Here is an 18,922-nt window from a genome sequence, read left to right on the forward strand (position 1 = left end):
AAGAGTAATAGCTTGCAAATCTCTGCTGGAAAAATGATCCCAAAAAAGGACCTCACTTTTATTGAAAGTAAAAAAAACAAAAAAACCTTTACTAGAAGCTAAAAATTGCAGTTAAAAGGGATCTAAAATCAGTGCCAAATATAACCCAGAGAGAGGGTCTGACATCCCACAGCATACAACTGGTTCCAATAAATGTACAGTAATCTCAATTTCTTGCAATTGCAATAAGAATTGTTATATCCCCACCGCTCATGCCAAATGTAGATTTTGTCTGACTTTATCTTTTCATTTTCAGTAAAACCACTGCCTCTGTCTCCACTGGAACCTCAATCCTCCACACTGGCTCTGGAGCTACGGGTTCGAGAGGTAGAGGAGGAAAACCGAGCGCTAAGAAGAGAGATTAGCCAGCTGCCCAGGAGCCCTACCCACGGCAACCAGCATTCCCATCACCACAGCCGAAGACACCATGGCAACCAGTCTCAGCTTCACTCTACCGAAGAGGGTACCGGTGATAGTGAAGCCCAGAAAGCACTCTTGAAAGTCAATGGCTCCAGCTGTGTCCAGCAGCCTGCTGTAGATAAATGTGAGGTAGGGATGGGGTGACAAAATAATCCTATTTTTCAAGCTTTAATAATACATTTGTATAGTATAGCCATAATCTCAGTTCAAGCTGTTCAGTCAGACTATTGAGTTAGCCAGGAATTTTTTTATATTTTACGTTTATTTTTATTTTTTATTTGATCAACTAATTGATACAGTATTAATTCTTTTTTTTTTACAGTATTGTAATATACATTAACAGTCGTTTTCCTTTTAGCCAACAAGCCCTTAGACCAGTTGTCAAGAAGACCAGAAAAAAACATTTCTGTTCTGTTGTTGCACAAATCACACCAAAACAAATAAGAAGTGGCACCCAATAAAAGGAATATAAGTTATGGGTATAGTTGCTAATACACTGCAGTGGCTGAGCTGCATTACTGGAGTTTTTAGTGCATGTTGTAATTAAGGGGCTACTTGTCGTTCAGCTCCTGGTGGCTTTGTCTGTTATGAATGTGCTGTGTAATTTACAGGTGTTTGGCATATTTGGGCGAGCATAAGCATTGAAATACGTAGAAAATCAGAGCGAACAAAATATTTGTGGCAGACTGTCTTGAGGCACATTCAGGATTAAAAGAATGTCCTGGATAGTCTCTAGTGTGTTTCCAGACATCATTAAAAAATGGCATCCCGAGAAAATCGTGCGCAGAGAGTGAATATGGCTTGGTCTCAGATGTGGAAACAACCATTTGTAACAGGCCACATTATAGTTTTTGAGCATTCCTCCTTTGTCTTAGTAATCACAGCAGTAGCATGCCAGTAGTTGATGATTGTGTTGACATGCTGCTTTAAAGACTGCAAGTTGACCTTTTGTTTGACACAGCAGTGAGCCATGTTTCCATTTAATGGCACTGCCAGGCTATTAAACTGATATAGATGCATCTCCAAGGCTATTTCTTTTCTCAGATGTCACCCATGGGCTTGAATCTCCAGAGGCAGCTCTAATGCCATAGCTGATCCGGTCATTGTCCAGATATTGAACAGCAGAGTAACAAATGCAGTGAGTTGGCTGATATAAATTATTGCTTGAGTGCAGTTGCTTGAGGCAGGAGATGCGACAAGGATATAGGTTCAGACAAAGTCATAACATGGTTGACAGATACGGGAAAAAAAGAAGAAAATATAGAAGTGATAAGTCACTCCCCGGGGTATGAGTAGAATCCTTATCACTAGCAAAAGCCTGAAGAAACAGAAAATAGACTGGAGCAAGACACATGTACACACAAGGTGAGATCAGAAAGAGGAACAAACGTACAGAGAAATGTAAAAAAAAAAAAAAAGAAAAAAAGACAAATGAAACCAAGATAACATATTAGAATTGTTTCTCCTTTAGTGTGAAAATAAAACCTATATATTCAAATAAAAAACAATAACTCATTTTATGGGAAAAGGAAAATAAAAAATATTGTTGCATAATTTGTTCACCCTGAAACTAGTAATTAGTTAAAGCACCTTTATTATGTATCACAGAATTTAATCTTTATGGATAAGAGTCAAACATTTTGGCAAATTTTTCTAGGCAATATTTTTGGCATTCTTCCTTACAAAAGCATTCTTACTCTATCACACTGGCTGGGTATCTCCTGTGTACAGCATTTTTAAGGTCACCCCACAGGTTTTCGATTGAAATTAGATCCGGACTCTGGCTAGACCATTTCAAAATTTTGGTATTGTTTTGGTAAAACCATTCTTTTGTTGATTTGGAGGTATACTTCTGGAGATTTTTCTTCATATTCAAAGTGTTGTAGAAAGCCAAAAGGTTAAACTGATTGGTATTTGGAGCTATTCATTATTCCCTCTCCTGTAATTAAAGCCACAGTTCTGGCTGCAAAGAAGTAACTTCAAAGCATTGCAACTTTTTAAAGTAATTTAAAGTACAGCAAGGAAGTGGGTACGGAATCCCAGAACCACCAAGCTGCCACTTTTGGGCCATTCAGCAAGGCTCTTAATGCTCTACTGCTCAGTTGTATAAATTAGATATATCGCTCTGGATGAGGATTTAAATGTCATCATTGCATGGCGGAATTTTTCTTTTTCTTTTTAAACGATGCATATAATGATAATGAAATAAATAATTCTTGGTGTTGCTTATATTCATACTATTTTTGTATTGGAAATTTCTCCAAATGTTGCATTTCTTTTTGCAAACTATACCTTATACATTTGCCTACTTAATAAAACCAAATATCTGCTCTTCTTATAATATTAGCATTTACATTTTTTATTTTCCTGTGAACAAAAAGAGCTTAATTAAAAAGTTTACTGCTTATGAAAAACCATGCAACAAAAAAAACACTAAAAGCTAATGCAACAATAAAAAAATGTGTAGGGATGTTTTTCAATAATATTCTTTATCAGGGGTGGAAATGAACAGAACTTTTTATAAATGCAGCTCATCAGGATTTCTGGACCTGAATCAGGACAGTGTGGCTTTAAAAATAAAATAAATAAATACAGTGGTTTAATGGGTTTTTACTCTAGTTTTATTTACATTATTAATAACGTTTATCTTTTATTTTATGGAAATTATGATTTGTACGTCACATGACATCATTTACAACAAAAATATTAATTTTAGAGGATTTTGTATAAGATTTTCAGTATAAGAGAAGGAATTTATTATGGAATTTTTATAATTTGTACTTGTCCAGAAAGCACTAAAATATTAATGGTTTATGCCACATGGGTAAAATGGTGGTGAAACATTGTTAAGCTGTTGTTTCCTACTGTTTCAGGCGAATAAACCGGAATTAATTAAGCAGCAATGAAAGTTTCTATAAGTAGGTCTTTAGCTGGTCTTTTTTTTCTGTGCAAAATGTCTGATAAAAAAATGTGCAGTCTTTCATCAGTGTAATTACTTGGCCTGTAATATTCCTTTAGGCCATTTTCAGACTAAAAGCAGGTATTAACCTCTTGAACGAAGCTCTTTTGAAATCAGAGATACAGCTTGCCTAGAGAGAAGATGTACTGTGCAATTCTACAGAGTTTTTTTGTCTGTACTTCTCATTTCATCCTCCCTCAAGCTCGTGGACAAGCTGATTGGATAAGCTTGGTTACACTGACACATTGGCGAAAAAAAGGCCCTATGAGTCAGAAAGGAAGGCCCCAATAGCCTTTACCTGTCAGTCAGGATAAATTCCAGCACTCTGTGTACACCGGGGGAGAGTGTAATCCTTCCATGTGCACATCTTGGCTATGGAATGGGGTGGGGGTGTTTGGGGAGGATCGGGGGAGATTTCCAAATAGAGCTACACACGGTTTTCATGCTGATATCTGATGTTGCACCTGTGGCTTTGACGCTAACACCATAACCCTGCACAATGTGAGGCACAAGCAAATATCTGGCGCCCTGAAAAAAATGTGCAATAAACCACTAATGATCCAAGTGCCAGGCTCCAAATGGCAGGTTTTAAATGTCAAGTTCCAATTATAGCAGGTTTTGCTGCAATATCCTCATCAGTGTCACCATTCATTAGGATTTTGTGCTCTGCTTGACCTCATTAGTGATTTCTGTCATTCCCCAGACCATTCATGTTGCCATCGTGTGCGCGGGGTACAACGCAAGCCGAGACGTGGTGACGCTGGTCAAATCTGTGCTTTTTCACCGGTAAGTGATTCATCCATCATACGCTGACAAACCAAATGTATAAACGAGTATAAAATCAACAGTGATCAACAGGTTGGTGTACAGGCTATGCTATTTGCTATATATGTTTTCTTTCTAATATGACGTTCGCATAAACAATCATTTTGCTACATACAGTATCTCACAAAAGTGAGTGCACCCCTTAAATTGCAGCAACCATTTTATTATATGTTCTCAAGGGACTATACTATACTATACTATACTAATACTACTTTAAAGTAGTCAATGTGCAGCTTGTATAACAGTACAGATTTACTGTTTTTTAAAAATAGCCATTATTTTCAAATTAACTTGCAACAAAAGTGAGTAAACCCTAAGTGAACATGTCAAATCTGTGTCCACGGTGTCAATATTTTGTGTGAGCACAATTGTTATGTAGCACTGCCTTAATCCTCCTGAGCATGGAATTCACCAGCCCTGCACAGGTTGTTGCTGGGATTCTCTTCCACTCCTCCATATTGACATCACAGAGCTTCTAGATATTGCTTGACACATGATGCTTTTCCACCTTTCTAAGGATGCCCCACAGGTGCTCAATAGGGTTCAGGTCTGGAGACATACTTGGCCAATCCATCACCTTCAGCTTTCTCAGCAAGGCAGTTGTCACCTTGGCAGTGTGTTTGGATTTGTTATTATGTTGAAAAACTGACATTTGGTCCAGTTTCTGAAAGAAGGGCATCATGTTCTGCTTCAGAATGCCACAGTACATGTTGGAATCCATGTTTTCCTCAATGAACCACAGTTCCCCAGTACCAGCAGCAGTCATGCAGCCCCACACCATGATGCTGCCACCACCATGCTTGACTGTAGGCAAGACACAATTTGTTGTTAATGCTGAATATCCAGTGGTCAGTATGAGGGAATTGAACTCAAAGCACCAAATGTAAACTTTTCTAATAAAAGATAAACAAATGTGTATGGTCCTGTCAAGCAGACAAAAATATGAACATGGTGAATAGCACATGGGAATTTGTATGGTTACACAACATACAGCTGTTACCTGTCTGATCGTTACCATCTTGTAGACTTAAATGGAGAGCTTTCCAGGTTAATGCAAGTAAATTATGGCGTGCCACAAGGTTCAGTTCTAGTAACGGATGTTCTGTAACTACTAGTTCAACGGTAAAAGACCTGGGAGTTATTTTAGACAGCAGCTTGTCTTTTAAAACTCATATCAACCATGTTACAAAAACAGCCTTCTTCCACCTTAGAAATATTGCTAAGCTAAGAAACGTTATCTTTATCTGATGCAGAGAAGTCTTCCATGCGTTCATGACCTCCAGATTGTACTATTGTAATGCATTACTAGGTGGATGTCCTGCATCATTAATAAACAAGCTACAGTTTGTCCAGAATGCAGCAGCCAGAGTTCTCACATGGTCGAGAAAATATGACCATATAACCCCAATCTTATCTTCCCTACAGTGGCTACCTGTTAAGTTTTGAATTCGACTACAAACTACTGCTTCTCACTTACAAAACACTAAATGGTTTGGCTCCCAATTATCTTTCCAGTCTTCTAACACGCTACAATCCTTCACGCTCCCTGAGATCTCAAAACTCTAGTAATTCTAGTAATTTCTAGAATAGCAAAGTCCACTAAAGATGGTAGAGCATTTTCACATTTAGCTCCTTAACTTTGGAATAGTCTTCCTGACGGTGTTCGGAGCTCAGACACACTCTTCCAGTTTAAGTGCAGATTAAAAACTTATCTTTTTTAGCAAGGCCTACACATAACACACATCACATCATAACCTTGTGCTCCAGAACATCTGATCGCATGCACATTATCAACTTGTGCTGTTAATATCATGAACAGCAGCTACGCTAATTCCTCTTCACTGCTTCTCTTTCTCTACCCATCCCGAAGCATCCTGAGGTTGCTCCAGCCCCAGTCACGTCCCACCTCATGAAGATTGTGGACCGTTAAAGAAGTAGATGCCGACTCGTGCCGTACCAGTGCCAATTGGATTCCACTTCATGTGGGGTTTGGACATTGAAACTCTTTGAGTGTTTAAAGGCTCTGCCATGGAGAAGCTGGTGTTGGATCTGTGATGATCGCAAATTTTGAGCTATTTTATGAGTTGCTCAGTAGCTCCTAGTTTTATAACCACAATGACTAAAAGACTAGAAAGATCATTACTCATAATCTTATACTCCAGTGCTCATGTTAGTTCTCACTCTCCAGTGTTCTGTATTGTCTAAAGACTATAATCACAGTCTTGATGTCACCCAAATGAGGATGGGTTTCCCGTTTGAGTCTGGTTCCTCTCAAGGTTTCTTCCTCATAACATCTAAGGGAGTTTTTCCTTGCCACAGTCACCATGGCTGCTCATCAGGGATATATACACATAGTTCACCTTAACTGTTCATTTCTGTAAAGCTGCTTTGAGACAATGTCTGTTGTAAAAAGCGTTATAGAAATAATCTTGACTTTACTTGACTTGTTATCATTTAGGGTTTACAGAATGTTGTTGCCAGTTACAGTATTTTCACATTAATGGCTGTAAGTTGAGTTATTTTTAGAGGACAGTAAATCTATACTGCTATAGAAGCTGCACAGTGACTACTCTAAAATGTATACAAGTTTCATTTTTATAGTATTGTCCCTTGAGAAGATAAACTAAAATGTTTGCTGAAATGTGAGGGGTTTAGTCACTTTTGTGAGGTACAGTATCACATTCTATTTACACAATTTACAATTGATACGACGAAATGAAGGCTTATTTGTGTGGAAAGAATCTCTTAATGAGTTTGTCTGCAATTTACAGTTATTATGCTTACAGCAATTAAACAATTATGAAGTGGAGCAGAGAAAATGTTAATGATGTCTCTGAAGCATCTGCCAGATTCAGATCGTTTTGTTCACGTGAGGCGATTTGCTGATTTTCAGGTCCCCAGTATCTCACACGCAGCCCTTTTTCTGCCGTTTTTAATTTACTTATCAGCAGAAATAAAAAACTGTGCATATTTTGTACACAGCATATGGATTAATTGTCTTGGAAAGTTGAACCGTAGGTCAGGTTGAGCTTGAACTCATGCTACAGCACCAGTGTGCTGCGTCGTTATGATTTATGATGTATTGTTCACTTTATTTGAGAAACTGAATTTTTCAGGGCAAGAAGGACACTGCAGGAAAAAGTCAATAAACAGTATGTGTACAGAAGAATACAGAGTCTACGGATTGCTTGAATACTTGGCTGAGGGTAAAGATGTGAAATAGGCAGTTATTTTCAGTGTTTCAGCAGCATTGACTTCGACAGGCCCGTAGATGTCTGTAAATTTGAAAAGTAGTGTTTGCTTTATCTTCCAATCTCCTGTTAGAAAATGATTTCTTAGAAGGCAAGTAGCAAACAACGAACCTTGGTGTTAAAAGAAATGGATTGGAAGAATAGAGCAGCCATTGAGATTATTTGTGGAAGCCATTTCTAAATATATGCTTCTGCCCACTTGAATCCATCCTTCTCTTCATGTACAGTGGTATTGTATTGCATCAGTATCTGCTTAGTACACCAATATCTAAGTCTGTGGTCACATGTAAATTGGAAGTGGATTAAATATGAACCCTTTCATTATGGTAACCTGCAAGCACCGGAAGAAAATTGTAAAAGCCAGCAGCGTCAGCATCGTGGTCCTGATAGTTCCTCAATCTTAGCTCCCTCACTTAAATGGAACTAAATAGAAGTGTCCATATTTCTTAAATAATGATATAATAATGAATGTAATTGATTCCATTTCACAAATATAAACAGAGTAGTAGCTCAATTCTAACTGATGTGACCCTAAACACTTAATTACCAAGGATAAATGAACGGATGCTGTTTGTACTGGTTACTGGATCTGGATTTTGTTTTTAATGCATTCCAATGAATCCTGGTCCTCAGACTCCTGACTCAACCAGATGCCTTTACAAACCCTCCTGACAAGGGTTTTCTTAAGAAAAGAAAAAAAAAAAAAAAAAAAGGGGGTCCTCCTATGTCTGTATATTTATATCTGTTTAGGTTATTTTAGTTATTTGACATCTCAGACCTTATGTTTAGATATACAGTAAATTTTCTAGTTTCTAGCCAATGGATGATATCTAAGAACTTGATGTGTATTTGTCATAAATCTAGTTTCAAGCCTAGAGACAGTAAATTAGTTATAAGTAATAGTCAGTTACCTAGTTAGTAGACAAATGTGCTTATCCTGTTCAATATATATAATAATCTATCGAATTAAATTCTGGCAGAACACAAACCATAAAGACACACGATGCACTGAAAACTGAAATACGCATTTTGGCAATACCATTTATTTTCAAATATAGGATATCGATTTTTTACATTCTATCTACACTTTCCAATTTCTGTGTTAAAATTTTGAGATAAGTAAAAAGTGCACTTTTGATTGCCTAATAGTTAAACCTAGACAGAACCTTATTCTTTTGTGAGATAATATATTGGTTGGTTTTATAAGGGTCTGTCTGGCTGTTTGTTATAAAGCAATACCTTCATTTTAGTTAATGAACTAATAAATTGGAATACATTCAGTGGATAAAGACATTTACCGGTACTCTGAGCCTAAGAGCACATTATGATCTTATTTGGCTTTGAGTATACTTTTTTCATAGAAGTTCTGTAATACCAATATATTTCACCTTTTATTTGTGTAATATATTTAACTTTAACTTTTATATTTTCAATTTAAACTTTGAAAACCATTAGAAAATGCAATACATGTTTCTGTGCAACGTGTCACGGATAGACCAGGCGTCAGAAACCAGTAGTTAACAGAATGTCGTTTATTGTCTCAACATACACACACAAAAGTTTAAGAAGTGACTGGAGCAAATGGTAAACTTAACTGAGTGCTTCCACAGAAGCGTAGCCAGGAGCATGGAAGCACAGGGAACAAGAGAGGTAGGAAGTCTGTGGGATCTATGGTCGTAACTGGTAGATTGGACGGTAATTGAGGGGGAATAGGGACCTTATAGAGGGGACAGGTAAATATAAGGGAACAGGTGTAGGTGATTAGTAGGAGTAGAACAGGTGTAGGTGATTAGTTGCAGGGAGAGGCTGAGTGAGAGTGTGAGCCCTGGAGGGAAACAGGGCTGGTGGTTCTCTGACAGTATTGCACTCATCTAATGCATTATAAATATATATTCATAATTATCTGTTTTAAATGTACCTTAAATTAATACTTAAGTGTTAAGTTTTTTTGCTCCAATCAACATGGACAAATATGGATGCTTTATGCAAATGTATGTTTATTATTAGTGAAACTCAAAATACTCTTGTAAATGTTTTGAAGTAATTATGGTGTTAATGAAGTAAATCATCAATAAACAAATGTTTATTGATTTAAAAATTATTTAATGAGTTTTTTTTTTCTAAGTAAAGAATGGACGTTGTGAATGAATGTGTGTTGCGTTGAAGGTTTAAATTTTACCTCTAATATATTTATTTCTTTTTATTTTTAATAAAAAAAAAAAAATTGTCATAGGAAATCCCTCTGTGTTCCCAGTAATGTAGTAAACTCATTTTATTCATCAATATTTTCAAAAGTTTACAACACTATGGCCATAAAATGTTAAAAGCACCAATGGTGTTTGTGTTTGTGGCAGACGGAACCCTCTTCACTTCCACTTCATCACAGACTCCATTGCCAAGCAGATCCTGGCCTCCCTCTTTCACACTTGGATGGTGCCAGCTGTCCGAGTGGATTTTTACGATGCAGACGAATTGAAGGTGAGTCTCTCCTTTGCTATGCAATAAAACATTTAAAGTGTACCTTTAATTAATCATCTTTACTAATGGGAATTAGATAAAAATATGATTTATTTGTACCAAAGTGTTAGCGCTATATTGAATGAATATCATTTGTCTGCATGTATATGTGTGTTAGTCTGAGGTGTCATGGATCCCCAACAAGCATTACTCTGGGATCTACGGCCTGATGAAGCTGGTTCTGACCAAGACTCTGCCATCAAACCTGCAGAAAGTCATCGTTCTAGATACCGATATCACCTTCGCCACGGACATCGCTGAGCTGTGGGCTGTCTTTCACAAATTCAAAGGTTTTCGAATTAATTTCACCATTTCCAGTATTGTACCAACATTATACTGCATTGTCCAAATCACTGTTTGAGTTCAAGATGAATTATTATGAGTTGTCTTGAATGTAGCTTTTTCTTCTGATTTATTGTTTTTCAGTTTTATCTGCTTACATATGAGCGGGGTCTCTTTGATCAGTCCAGCAAATAATTACATGCTGAATCTGCTTTCTCTCTTTTTTTGCCAAGCTGTGATCTGGCTGAGGGTTGAAATATTTTTCTGGGCAGGCTAATTATTTTTCACAGATGAAAAATAATCTTTTCAGGCTGAGGAATACATGGGTATTTGGAATCACTGACCAAAATCAAACACAATACATTTTCAGCCCAAAGTCTAAAAATAAAGACTAACCAGAATCAAATATCTTTTATATGCAAAGTTGAGAGAATACTGAAGATCATAGACGAAACACTGGTGAATTTGTGTACAGAAAATATACAACCATATGTTATGTTAGAAAACATGAAGATGGGATAAAAACTATAATTATCATTATGACCATGAAATGAGTAGGACATTTTTGAGCATCCTATTCCACATTCGCTATTTTAATAACTGATACTCTTCTGGGAAGATGTTCCACAATGTGTATTGGATTGTAGTTGTGGAGATTTGTGCTCATTCATCCACAAGAGTGTTAGTAAAGTCAGGTACTGATGTAGGGTGAGGAGGCCTGGGCTTCAGTCAGCGTTCCAATTCATCCCAAAGGTGTTTAGTTGGCCACTGAAGATCTTCCTCTCCAAACCATGTAAACCATATCTTCAAATCATATGGCTGATAAAGTCAGGCGTCCCAATATTTTTGTCCATATAGTGTAGCTTGTTATACATTAATTACATTACACTAGCTATCTTTTTTTTTTAGTCTATTAAATTCTAGTCTGTTAAACACCGTGGAGTTTCCACATACCCAGTAGGCTCTCTAACAAATTGTACTATTTGTTCACCATGGTAATTAGTAGCGAAAGAAACAATAAACTTAGTCCCAGGTGCTTTTATTGGTTAAAGGATTACAATTTATTCCTTCCCATTAATTTCAACACCTGCAGCATTACAATCAAAAACATCTAGTTGGTACAGGTGTACTTAAAAGCACTATCATGGGAAACTTTTCAAATCTCTAACAATGCCAACAGCACTGCTGCAGGTAAACACTAATAAATGTTATTCTCTGTTGCTTTCGAACACAAAGATTTGCTAGAAATAGATAAGTAAGTTTATTATTCAACTTTTCAGTCAAAGTCAACCCTTAGCATTAGTAATTCCCTTTATATATTTGTATGTATTTAAAAAAAAATAGAGTGCAGCTGATACAGTGCAGCTTAATATTGCCTTTTTGTTGCATAGTTATTTGAGCCTTGCATAAGTATTAACCCCCTTTGAACATTTCCACGTTCTATATTGTAACAACCTGCAACTAAATTGGGATGTTTATGCCTGATGTACATGTACATAATGTATATGAATACACACATTCATGGAAGGTCCCAGAGTTTTATAGGGAACACTATGTTCTTAATGTTTCGAGACAATGTTCTTGAAAGGTTTTTGGACAAATTTGGTTATAAAAAAATACTGAACATCATGTGAAGCATGAGCTTTAAAAAAGTGGAATAATTGTATTATTGCTATACCTAAAGAAAGCTCTTTTCCATTTTCCCCCTCAACATGGCAGTACCACCACCATTCTTTACTTTGCTGATATCGGAATAATTTGCAGTGTTGGATTTCTTCCAGAAATAGCACATTACATGTTTGACCCATCATGGGTTTCCAGCTTGGGTTAAGCCTAACCCTTTTCTCTCTCTTGCTGCTAGCTAAGCGGTGTGGAGTGTCTGGGTTCTGATTCTGCCTTAAAGTAAAACTGGCATCAGATTAATGTGATTGGTTAGGCATGCAAGCTTTCCTGCTAAGTATGTTACACGCTGCCATAATTAAAGTAGAATGGAGAAGATTCCTCTTTATGGTTCCCATTTATTCCTGTGCATGATCAGGATATTCCTTACCCTAATCCTCTCCTTCCCTGTACACTACATTACACTACAGTACATGCATTATTATAACAAGCAGGAGATAGTCAGACTCTCACACCTTCTCAGTTACACATCTAACATTCTTGCCAGGATTAAATCTTTGTTATAATCATGTGAAGGGTCATTATAGATAAAAGGCTCATATATTTACCTAATCGGGGCAAAATAGAAACCGAAATTAAGATGTTTAGTAAATAAATGGTGGTTCTAGGAAATTTGTACTGTGAATTCAAAACCTAGTAAACAATATATAAATAATGCAGCTACATTTTGGAAGGATTTATGCAATGCTGTTTTTTTTTTTTTACCTTAGCTTCAGTGGCTGTAAAATATTCCAAAAAGTTTTTCTCACTGGTGTCAGTAGAAGAGTGCATTTGTGTCAGATAGACGAGCACAGAGAGTATTTTTGACAGCTTGTGAATCCGATAAGTTACAACCCATTATATGACAATAAAGTCCTTGACTCAGGGCCAACTCCTGACATTTTGGGAAATAATGGATTAATTCTTATGTTTAACCTGAGACATGATTAGAATAATAGAACACTGTTTAATGTGTAGGCTACCCGTATTGTTTAATGGGTGATCGTAATGTTGCTTAATCTTGCTAAAGGTTTGCAAAGAAGGGTTTTCGCTCTGAGTGATCAGCTGGGGAATCAAGATCCTTTTGTGCTTCATACCCTGAATTTGCATGAGTCAGAGGCAATGGTGAGTGGAAAGGAGAGCTGCAAATAGAATCTGTTCACATACCGAACAGGGGGTCATCCTCCACCGAGCCGCGGATCATTTCCGGGCCTTAATACCGCAATAATAATAATAATATTATTAACCACAATAATCAATAACTTGTGATTATCAGTGACTAAGGCGATGCACACTGAAGAGAGTAATAGACAACAAGGTGGAATACTTTCTTGCTAATTTGTATTTTCTTGCTAAGTATTATTGTTTTTCACTCACCACATCAAAACACTTCCGCCATGTACTACCACAGCGCTTGTGCCTTGAAAAAATTTAATTTGCGAAATGATAAAATTACAACAACCCGGACATGTAACGTGTCAAAACACTCAGCACAGTGAAGAGAGTTCATTGCTGGGTAATGTAGTGACATCATGTAACGTAATTGGCCACACCCCCCTCGCAAAATAACAAAAAAAACACAGATGTGTGGTGTATATACACGCTAAATCGTGTCTCGCACCCACACAGACAACAAGAGTGACAACTTTTGGACCTTCAAGCACCACTCGCATTTTCTTATTATTCTAGTCATTCTATTCTATAGCTATTTTAGTTTAAAATTAATTTGGATGAGATTTTAGAAGTTAATAGATTACTTTGAACCAAAGTACAAAAAGGACTAACAAGATTTGGTTGGAATTTTAGAGCTATATCTAGTGGCTAGAACAGCCGTTTTGTTGACATGCTCACTTTTTGAAAGAGACTCTGCTTTACACACTTGAAGCTATTATATATTATATTAGCAGTGAGTTCCTGATGTAGTAGAATCTGCTCTTGACATCTAATTTTATATTCAAGCCACTGATGTGACATTGGATTCCGAAATAAAATGACACGCCGCATGAAGTGTAAAGTATCGCATATTTTGGTTTGCAGAATGTTTTTTTAAGCTAGTGTTTGTAGATTTTATGTGACGAAGTGGAAAAATGATCACATCATGATGCTTTACAGGGGAGGCGTAATAGTATTGGAATCCTAATCAGTGTTTGTTCAGTCATCAAGCTTTCACCATGAACCCAGGCTGCGTATCAGCAGTGGCAGCAGTTAAATGATGTGTGTTAGTGCTGTGAGCGTGGCAGTGTGTCGAGTGGGAGCTCGATGGGAGAGAAACTAGACTGCCCCTCCCACACACACACACACACACACACACACACACACACACACAGTTCCTTCATATCTTTCAGTTCCTCTCATGGCTCTCAAGCTCCAAGTAACGACAGCACACCACCTTTGTCTCTGGGAAAATGGCAGGGTTCTGAATGAACTCGCCTCATGAATAGGATTTATCATGCAGCGTCACGTTCATGCACTCTTTCTCGCCCTTTTTTTTTCTTCTCCATTCTCTGCTGCCTGCTTCCTCAGTTTTCATTGCATACATTCGCGCTGTCTCTTCCGTTCACTCCCATCATCATTCCCGCTTGCCTTTTGCTTAATTTTACTTCACTCTCTCTTTTTTTGGGCTTCACTTGATATTTTCTGAAAGCGTTTTTAGTTTGAGGCACATCCTGTAACATCCTGCAAGCTTTAAGTGTGTGACTGTTAGTGAAAGCAGATGCCAATTTAGCTCCTACTCTCTCTTACCTTCCTTGTCTTTTAGTTTCTGTGATATGAAAGCAGTAGATAAAGCAGGATCTGTGCTTCAGGTGGGCTTTTCAGACTTTACCACTGAAAAAGTGACATCCATCCCAACTCCGGTAGTTCTCAGTACTTGTTTTGCACCATTATTATTCTACAATATTACAATAAAATACAATATTTATAAATCAACTCTGGTTGACCCCAGCTGCATTAAGTGAGCTAAACATGCTGCAGAAATATATATTTATATTTGGACTAAAATGCAGCATACAGTTCGCAAATGTACCCATGCTTTAATCCATTTGTGTAGTAATTTTATTGTTTATATAGCCCAGTTTTGGGTTTCTACATATTCTATAGATACCTGTGTGATTTCTCAGAACAGTTGATATTTTCCTATTTCCTGCTTTAATTAAGTGCAATAATAAACTGAATAAAAACAAATAGCTATAAGATTCGACACACATTTCATTCTAAATGAACAAGGTCTACATTCCCAGCGATTTTTTATTTTTCTTGGCATCCATCAATAAATGCACCAGGACCCTTCATTTCAAGTAGAATAACGCATTAGTGGAGAGAGAGCACCAATGCCTGCTAATGTGCACAATTTACCCTCTGTTGTCTGTCCAAAAGGTTCAGCTGAATTGAACTTTTAATGGAAAGTTTTGAGAAATGGCCATGCCTCAGCCACATAGTTTTACAGTCTTAAAGTTTTTGAAGTTACAGGTTTACATTGCCTTCTGTCTGTTACAGTGCCCTGGAGACTTCTTCTGAAGGATTTGATTAAAGTCTCCTCAGTGAACTTCAACATAACAATGCTAATATTTTTAGTTACATAAAAAGTTTTCATGTATTATTAAAATTGGATTATATGAAGCCATTCAAGTACCTGTGAATGATTGGTTGCTATCGAACAAAATGAAGTGTATCAGTACCTACTGGCCAATCAGTTTCAAGAATTTCAACAGTGCTTTGGTCTAATTTATTTGATGGTGTATTGTCAAAACAAGTGGGCTAATAGTTGTTATTCCTCTATATAGCTTACAGTGAATTCAGAAAATCTTTAGACCCCCTTCACAGTTTTCAATTTTGTCATGTTGCAGCCTGATACTACAATAATTTAAATTCCCCCCAGTAATGACAAAGTGAAAACAAAAGTCTAGAAATGTCTGAAAAATCAAGGGGGTCTGAATACTTTCGGAACGCATATATACATTGGAACTAAATAATGTTTCATGGTACAGCAAAGTGCTACACAAGTATGCAAAGCTGCATGAAATGCAAATTAATAACATCGTAGGATAAGTGCAGAACATTAAATGCATAGAGCATGGTCTGTAAAATGTTGATGTTAATAGTGTAGCAGCACAATACATATTTGTGTTCCATTAAGGGTCTGATGTGGATTTGTAAAGTGCGTTGCGTAGTGGTATTTAGTAGTACTGGGTTAAGAGTTTCATTAGTCCAGGTGAGTATTGGGAAGCAGCAGGGTGTGGAGTAATCTGACTGCCTGTTGATAGGGATGATCCTGTACCTTCTTCTGGATATTATAAATGAAGAGTTTAGGGGATGTGTGAAAGGGGATGTCAGCAATACTTGTGGCTTTGCAGATGCAGTAGTTGTTCTAATTGACCTTGATGGTCTATCGATACCCTGATGATCTTTTCTGCTGTTCTTAAAATACACTGGGGTCGGAGGTTGTGCAGATTCCGTCCCGCATGGTATAAAACAGCTGGTCAGGACACTGTATTTTCCTTTGAATTTCTAGACTAATAGGTAAGAAGGTGTTTTATATATGAAGTATGTATAAAGCATATTCAGATTTGAATGTACTAGGTAGCATGCATTGTATACATCTTGGGTTGCTTAGAAACCCTTTTTTCCCCCCTTTTTTTATAGATTCATTTGTAGTATTGGCCTCCAGCAGTGAGCTTAATGCCTTACCATTAGAAGTGCACTTTCTCAGACGTATAAGTTCAAAATACGTGCTCGTACATACGTATACGTATTGTGTGTGTGTGTGTGTGTATGTGTGTGTAAAATATGAAAAGTGAGATGTAAAGCAGCTGGGATTCTCCACTGAGATCCTCCAAACTTCTCCTGAAGTTTTTAGCACTTCAGGACACACATGCGTCTCTGTCGAGCAGATCAATAATATAAGAGCGTATTTATGTCTGCAGGAGGAGAGGGAGGCTCTGACAGAGGCTGAGGATTGCCCAGAGCAATTCCTATAACACAACAGATCATTCACAAGGCTAAGATGCAGGGTAAACAGTGGAAAGCGTCAGGGATTAATAACCTAGAATCGAAACTTCCCTCTAATCCAGGATATATTTTATCTCTTTTGGGGCGGTTCTGTCAGCAAGTAATTGCCTCTGCTTAGGTTTGACTAGGAAAGATATGGAGACACTGCACACTCCCTAGTCACTTGTTGTTGATGTTTATTTGCAGTAGGAGAGCCCTGGTGTTTACATTTTTCACTGAATCACCAAGGTTTATGTCAGATACAAACAAGAAAACTTTTTAATTGAATTTCTGGATAGTTGTTAGTATTAATATACCATTTCTCACAAGTTTGCTTCAACAGATTACTGTAGCAGGTTGGTAAAGCCGGGTTTCTGTGTGATACTTGACTTCGCTTGCACATCCACGAGTGCCAGTGCTTACATACTTGATGTATATCTGAGGAATTAAAGCAACATGCATCAGATAGAACATCAAAGTCAAATCCTCCCTGAGCTCCGGATTGTTAAATTGAACGGTAAACTGTTTAGCAGTTTCAGGATGTTCGATTCACTGACGAACAAGTTCCTGACTAGTGAAACAGAAAAACCTTCACCTTATCATAGAAGGCTCTTGAGTTTAAATCTTAATGATCCCACAGCCATCTGTTGCTTCAAGAGAGTAAAACTGGACAGGTAGAAGGGATGACATGTTTTCCTTCTTATTTCAATTTATTCATTAGAGGAAAATCTCAGATAGCATTTTTTTGCCCAATAATTTACACGACCCTGTGATGTTCAAAAGATTGTAATCTCAATAACTATCAAGAATAATATATAGGTATTACATTTAGAGAGACAGTTTCTGTTTGTTTTGACACTTGTCATTGCACCCCACAGATTCTTTGTGTTAATGCTGATTTAATTGCAGCACAAATAGAGATTCATCATACAGGTGATATTTTTCCAATCTGTCCATATTTAATAAGTCTGTGCTCATTGTAGCCTCAGACTCTGTCTATGGATGGACAGAATCGAAACCCGATGTGATCTTCTGTTGTTCTAGCCCATCCCATTGTTTTTTTGGTCACCGTGTATGTGGTTATTCTAGTTTTCACCCACAAAACTGCAGCTCACTGGAAAAATGTTGCTTGTTTTTAATTTTTAATTAATTTATTTAATTTTTTTACATGTGCCCTCACCCAGAATATATCTATATATATAATATCGAGTTTATAATAGTTTCTGTTTCATGTCAGTGAAAAAAATGGTTACTGATCTATGACGGACGTTTAAGTCAAACCTGGACTTTTAATTGTACAGGGATAAAATGGATGCTAGTGTGACGGTGCTACACGCAGTAGTATGTATATATCCCAGCCCACAGCAGTCGTCCCTGATTCTGGATAATCGGCACATAACCTGTCTTGAAATTGCACAAGGGACGAATTTTTCTGTGGGAAGAGTGAACACGATCATTCACAAAAATGTGCATTTTCGAAAAGTTAGTTCACACTGGATTCCAAGACAGCTTTCTGCTTTTAACCAGCACAGAAAAGTTGAAGTCTGAAAGAAAAGATTTCCTCAGAGATCAGCATTTCTGCACTGATGACGAAGTGAAGCAGGCCGTCAAAACACGGTTTAGGCGTACAGACAAATCTTTCTAAGCTGAATCTTTCCAGGCGTTAGTTAAATGCTGGGATAGGCGTATAAATGTAACAGGAGAGTATGACGAAAAAGAAATGCAGTTTCCACTCCTTGGAATTAGTTCTTTTATTTTAGAAGTCCCAGTTTGACTTAAACGCCCCTCGTATTAAGGAAGGAACCAAAAATATGCAGGAATTTAACTGGAAAATCCCAACAGATATAATCGAGTGCCAGTGTGTCCTCATGTGGTGCCTTTCCTGTTGTTGTTTTTTCAGGCCGTTTTCAGCCCATCAACCTAGTTTTTTGTCATTGCATGGCTTTTAATGGCTTACTATTGGTATGTCATTTCCTGGCTATCA

The 18,922-nt window shown here is 37.3% G+C and overlaps 1 protein-coding gene across 1 annotated transcript in view; it reads left to right on the forward strand.

Moving 5' to 3' along the window:
- Nucleotides 1–18,922, forward strand: part of LOC124401200 (LARGE xylosyl- and glucuronyltransferase 1) — a 71,293-nt gene that overhangs the window by 23,094 nt on the left and 29,277 nt on the right. The window contains exons 3-6 of the mRNA XM_046873277.1: nucleotides 296–588; nucleotides 4,122–4,204; nucleotides 9,849–9,972; nucleotides 10,130–10,301. Of these exons, the coding sequence (XP_046729233.1) occupies nucleotides 296–588; nucleotides 4,122–4,204; nucleotides 9,849–9,972; nucleotides 10,130–10,301 (672 nt within the window). The remainder of the gene's footprint in view (nucleotides 1–295; nucleotides 589–4,121; nucleotides 4,205–9,848; nucleotides 9,973–10,129; nucleotides 10,302–18,922) is intronic.

This window comes from Silurus meridionalis, chromosome 18 (genome assembly GCF_014805685.1).
Source record: "Silurus meridionalis isolate SWU-2019-XX chromosome 18, ASM1480568v1, whole genome shotgun sequence".
NCBI classification, from domain to species: Eukaryota; Metazoa; Chordata; class Actinopteri; order Siluriformes; family Siluridae; genus Silurus; species Silurus meridionalis.